The following is a 6,197-nucleotide window of genomic DNA, read 5'->3' as shown; positions in this document are numbered from 1 at the left end:
TTATCAACCGAGGAAACTCATCCTAAAAAATTCTGTAGATGTACTGTACTATAAATATTGAATCCATCAAGATTTTTGTTAGAATCTTATGTTTTAACAATAATTTAATGGGTCTCCTGCTTCTCTCCTTCCTCGTGATCTCTAGCATTCCAATGCTTCCAAGTCTCTGGCATGGATTTTCTTGGCGATATGTATTGGTTTGAACTTTCTTGATAACTCTGTATCAAGAATTCTTTCATCTTTTATCATTTTTCTTATCTTTTTTGGCCTTAGAGTTAGAGGATGTTCTGGCCAATTAGTTGCTTAATATCTAGAAATTTGGGATGTAACTTTAGATGGGCTTAGTTAAGAAATTTAAGAAGCTTATTGGTCATGATGGGGATATAAATATACAGAGTCATGTGGCTTGATACTACAAGGAGCCCTACTAGAAAATATGTGAAAGTTAGTTGGGTTTTATTAAGAAATTCATGAATCCTATAAGTTGTGATAAGTGTTACAAGCATAAAACCTTAACATTACGATGAACCTTTAGCAGAATGTTTAAAAATTCATAAAGGGAACTAGTCATGATAGTGATGCAACTTTGGAGAGTGATAAGTCATCATCACAACTGAGTTTTTAGCAAAATTCCTATAACATAGATGGGACTTCAAGAATTTATGCAGGTTATGAATTATGACGAGGGTAAAACTTTAGAATGCCCATTCTTACCATGTCACCTTGTCTTTATTGAAAATTTCTAGGGCTTAGAGAATCTGTTTAAGAAATTGATGAAGTTTGTATGTTATGGTAATCTAGAGAGTGCGACTATTATAACCATGGTGAACCTCTTTTAAAATTGAGCTTCAGCTGATTTGGTTTCATTTTGATATGCTGAACATTGAATCATATAAAATTACCATGCAACTTTTAGCCTTCACTTACGGAAATGTTATTTTCGTCATCTCAACAATAAATCACTTATTGTTTTATGCACTAATCATGTCATTTGACCGTTTTCTGTGATGAAATCATAGGGATTGAAATTGTAGCATACGTATAGCCTGCTTTCTTTACGTAGGATGTGCTTCTTTTATTTCCACGTATATTTAAATATCTTAGATGAAGAATTATTCTTTTAGGTAATATAAATTGCCTATTTCACTCCATTTGAGACAGAACAAAATGAAGTAGGCTAGGTTTTTTCTGAGATGGCATGTTCTAGGTTTTGCCAAATGGATGCCATCTAAATTGGATGTATTAGGCTTCTGCTGAAAATTGATTTAATTATTTGAACCCTGCCAAAATTGGCTGGCTGAATGATGTGCTTACTTCAGATAGTTTTTCCTGTATTTTGAATTCTAGGCTGTAATTGAAATGAATTTAAAGCTGGAATTTTTGTCAGCTGTGTTTGATGAGTGATTCTTTTGAACATGATAAGGAACTGTAGGTGTTTCTGATTATTTTGGGTAAGAGGAAGTACTTGTCATGAGATATGCTGGGGATGTGTATGCTATTCTTTGTGAGGAGCATTTAATGGTTAGAAAACTCTTTTTATTTTTTTTGCTGGGATATAAACAAATGCAACTGAAGTACAGCATAAACTGAATCATCTAAGATGCTCACTCAGAAATAATGCAGCCCTATTCAAGGAAATGTGGTGTCTCACTACTTGTAAAGCTATGTTAAACTATATTATGTCAGTGTTGTTTGACATTTCTAACTTTCTACATTCTTACTATGCAGACAGATATATTTACAGTATGAGTTTATGACATGTCATTGACATGTATCCTCTGAATTGATAAAAGCATCATTGAACTGGTATTAGGATCGTAAAACAAGGTTGGATTTCCCGTTATTCTGTATATATTATGTTCTGGTTAAAAGTTATACTAATAAAGGACACTAGAATGCAGAGATATGATCACATCCTAAATGATAGATTTAATCAAGGGATTTTGCAGGTCTTAACAGTGTTATATACATTGTTATTTTGTCATTTTTTATGTTTCTGGTTATATTAGATTTTGCTCTGTCTACATGAAATGTTAAGTCTTGTTGATTTGATGACAGTTTGATCTGACAATATTGAAGATAAGGGCATAAAAAATGTTTGTCTACAGAGCCACTGCTTCAGAATATCTATGAGAAGTATTTAAAGTTGGACATTTTATTGTTTTCAAAAAAATGTTATAATATAGGCAGAGAAATTTTATGTTGTAAGCATTTCTGCTTGGGTGAGTGCATACTCACTTGCTTTTGAATGACTTTCTATGTAACCCAGCCATCTCTTCCCTGAAGGTGTTACATATTTTTTCCATTGGTGTATAGATATAGACTGTCTTTTGGCTACTTTTCCCCTTGATGATTATTGCATATAATAATAATATTATAAGTTTAGATCTGTTGCACTTGTCATAATGCAGAATTAAATTCCATTAAGGACAAAAACTCTCTTTTATATATTTGGTAAAATTTACCATATGTATATCTTCTTTTGTTGTGTTAAAGCTATATAGTAATATAGTCTATTGTCTTGTTCCACTCTATTATCATTTAACTTAAGTTGTAGAACCTTACTTGCATATGTTCGTTGATGTTCCATCCAAAATGAGAAGGGACAGTAATATATTCTTGTTATCCTAATTTTGCTTAATGGTAGGAATTTAGTTGGTTCTTTGAGGAATTGATATTTAAATGAAAAATCTGGAATTGATATTTAATGACAAAGATCCTCTTATGTCAGCTAATGCATACTCGGTGAGGTTGTTGGAGACTATCATATATGGAGACTATCATATTGCTTTGGTATTGGTTGCTTTAGTCCTGTGGCTTGTTGTTTAATACTCATTGTTTTTTATAGCCTACCTTATACCTTTTGTCCTAGTATTCTTATGCAAAGATTTTCACTTAATTGACAACTGCCAAGTTATCTCGCTGGATTGCTTTTAATGGGCTATAGAAGAGAGATGCAAATGCAGGTTTCCTACTTTATTTTGGGATTGGCTTCTTGGTAGTGTCATGCTTTCTGTTCGGCTTTCAAATTTTGTTATATTTTGCTCACAACTTTTCTGCCTGGAGCTACCAAAGAGCTTGACTAGCCAGTCTAACTGATATTTCATGCCCGGCTGTGGGCAGTGCTTGGTTTCATGTGCCAAGAACGGTTCAAGTTTGTCTACATATGGATTTTCTTTTTGCAAATGGCATATTTTGTGAGTCTTATTTGGTGCATAACGTTTCCTAGTTTAAAGAGTGGTCAGGGTTTTGTATTGGTAGGCATATAGCATTTCACTTGTGATATTAATTGTGTATATACTTCAACGTAATTTGGTGAGTAACACTGGTGATTAAACTTAGCTTATTTTAACCCAGGAAATTGCAGTTCTTTTGAATTCTGATACCACCATTGAAATCCTGCCTTTGTATTCTCCTTTTTCTTTAGCACACTATTTCCATGATTCAAATGAATATGTGTTTTAAATCATTTATTATTTTCAATGCAAACTTGTGCATTCTATTCCTGATTGATGCAGTAAGGTTTCAATGCTCTCTCTTTTTACTCCACTTCACGAGCTTGCTTCACTATATTTATGTTTGGAATAAGCATGAATTCCAAATCACACTTCGTATGGGAGAGGAATTGATTTAATGATCATAGAATTGATTTAGTGATCATAGGAAACGTGCATGTTCTATTCCTCTTTATAGCATGAATATATTCACATATGCTATTTTTATTTTTTTGCTTGTTAATTATTTTTTTCCTTTATATTATTTGAAGGGGCATTGGTCTCCTGGTCTCATGCTGTGTTTACATGACAACCTATGTACTTTTGGGATGCAATTTATAATGGTTCTCCTTGTCCTTATTTGATGATGGTCATGGCGGCTCATTGTCTTTTGCTTTAATTGCAGGGTACTTCTGTAATTAGCATTCTTCGAAATGTCTCCAGCTTCCAAATCCAAGTCTAAGACAAGGGCAGCTAAGGAACAGCAGAAGGTTTCATCAAAACCCTCATCTGCTACAGCTAATGGTGGTAATGGTGTTCCTGCGGGTGCATATAATCCAGTTTTGGGTACTTTCCATACCCTTGAAACAACACCGTCAGCCTCTTTGCCTGCAACCCATAGCAACGGTCGGTTCAGAACTATAGATGAAACAGAGGAGCATTCTAGCAGTTCACATGGCACTGGAGGAGAGTTTGACTCGGCGTCCAACAATGGTAGCTGCTCTGGTGAGTCAGAAGACCAGAAAGAGAAGACGACTAGTGCTACACCTAGCATAGAGCCTGTTCCAGGTTGCGACACTGATAAGCGTGACAAGATTCGGCAGAAGAATGAGAGGAAGCACCAACGCCAGAGGGAGAGGCGGGCCCAGGAGCTACATGAGCGCTGTAGTGGGTATCTTATGTCTAGGAAACTAGAGACACTTTCTCAGCAGCTTGTGCAAATGGGTTTTTCCTCAGAAAGTGCTACCATGGCTCTTATTCAAAATGAAGGTCGTCTTGAGGAGTCTGTTGCATGGCTCTTTGAAGTGGGTGAAGAAAGAAAACAGGAGGTTGCAACAAACTTGGAAGGCGGAGTTAACTTGAAAATTGATATTTCTGATGAACTTGCTAAGATTGCAGATATGGAGGTAAGATTCAAGTTCACAAAGCAGGAGGTTGAAAGGGCTGTTGTTGCATGTGAGGGTGATTTGGAGAAGGCTGAAGAAACCTTGAAGGCACAGAAACAAGAACCAGCACCTTCTCCGCCAAAGTTGGAAGAATCAGGTGATCTTGCTGCTGTTAGTAGTTCTAATCATAAAATGGCCATGTCTGTTCAGAGCCCAGCTATAAGAACTCAAGTGAAGGGAATTGCTTTGGCTGCTGCCCAGCAACTAAGAAGAGATGAAAGAGATTTTAACTATGCAAAGTCAGCGGCAACTGGAGTGGTGTCTCAGGAATCTGCAAACAGAAATTTGCAGTCTTCGAGAAGGCCACAACCGAAGCTAGCTCCCTTGGAGAAGAGATGGTCGAGCACCAGCTCTGCTCCATCTGTTTCATTTTCGGCATCTCCGTTGCAAGCTGCAATCCCCTCAAACAAGCCAGAAGCACGCTATGTGATGGCTGGAAATGAAGTTAACGCAAACTTACAGGCAGGAACACTGAGAGAGCCAGTCATCGTGATGCAGCGTCTGCAATCTGTCAATGTGAAGCAAAGTATCCCATCCACAAGTCTTTGTATCAGTGCCTCACAACCAGCTTCCGCAGGATGGTATTCGAATGGAGTGCCCAGCATGGAGGTGATGAAGGTGGCCAATGGGGGCTTGGCGCACAGCTTATCCTCCTTGGGTTTGAATGGCTCTTGTCCTCAGCAATTTGTTCCCCAGACCCATTTCCAAACTTTTGTTTCGAGCCCTTTGGAGTCTGGTGCAATGGGATGGGCTGGTTCATGGAACTCTATAGGGACATCATCTTCATCGTTGGCTGTTCCATCTTCACTTGGGCTGTTCACTGGGTGGGGTTCTTCCGGGTCTTCGGCATCAACACCTGTCGATTGGAGTACTGGTGGATCAACAGCTCGTGACTACGCATCTATAGACTGGACCCTGGATCTGGCACTCTTGAGGCCATCTGTAAAGAGTGAGAGGTTATCTGATACATGGGCAACCATGTCTATGGGTGGGAAAGTTGCAAGGCCAGTCGTGAACGATAGTGGTGTCTTTGGGTCGCAGTATGGTAGCCTTGCATCAGACCCCACATCCTCTGCTGGATCTCATGAGTGGACCTCCCCTTTTGCAGGGAAGGACCTCTTTAGGGTACCCAGGCAATTTGTTACATCCCCCTCCCTGTAGGAGTCGTTAGGTTGAAAAAGGAAACATGGACGATCTGCTGGATTTGGTGGTGTTTCTTGATGTCGTTGGTTTAAAGTTTCATGGTCTCTGGCTTTTGGTGAATGTTGCATTTTCATTCTTCATCATGAGGATGATGCGTTAATGCATCTGGAAGATGCATTATCGCATCTTTCTCTAGTTTTTTGGTCACGGGATTCCAATGCAATTTGATTTTCTTTAGGGGCTGCGATGATATAAGCGCTGGGTGCGTGGAATGGGGGAATATCATCCAATTACTAAAAAATACATTGTTTTACAAAAGAGGCGGTTCATCCTTGTATTATTCTGCTGCCGTTCTCGTCCACGAGTACTTAATGAACTAAGACTAGGCATAAAC

The 6,197-nt window shown here is 38.2% G+C and overlaps 1 protein-coding gene across 1 annotated transcript in view; it reads left to right on the top strand.

The window, feature by feature from the left end:
• The window catches only part of LOC105034857 (uncharacterized), an 8,298-nt gene extending 2,375 nt beyond the window's left edge, over positions 1–5,923 (top strand). Inside the window, exon 2 of the mRNA XM_010910173.4 lies at positions 3,901–5,923. Within this exon, the coding sequence (XP_010908475.1) occupies positions 3,929–5,821 (1,893 nt within the window). The 5' untranslated portion in view covers positions 3,901–3,928 and the 3' untranslated portion in view covers positions 5,822–5,923. The remainder of the gene's footprint in view (positions 1–3,900) is intronic.
• Positions 5,924–6,197: the final 274 nt, after the last annotated feature.

This window comes from Elaeis guineensis, chromosome 1, assembly GCF_000442705.2.
Source record: "Elaeis guineensis isolate ETL-2024a chromosome 1, EG11, whole genome shotgun sequence".
NCBI lineage: Eukaryota > Viridiplantae > Streptophyta > Magnoliopsida > Arecales > Arecaceae > Elaeis > Elaeis guineensis.
Note: the sequence above shows the minus strand (reverse complement) of the source record. Positions and strands in the feature narration are given on the sequence as shown.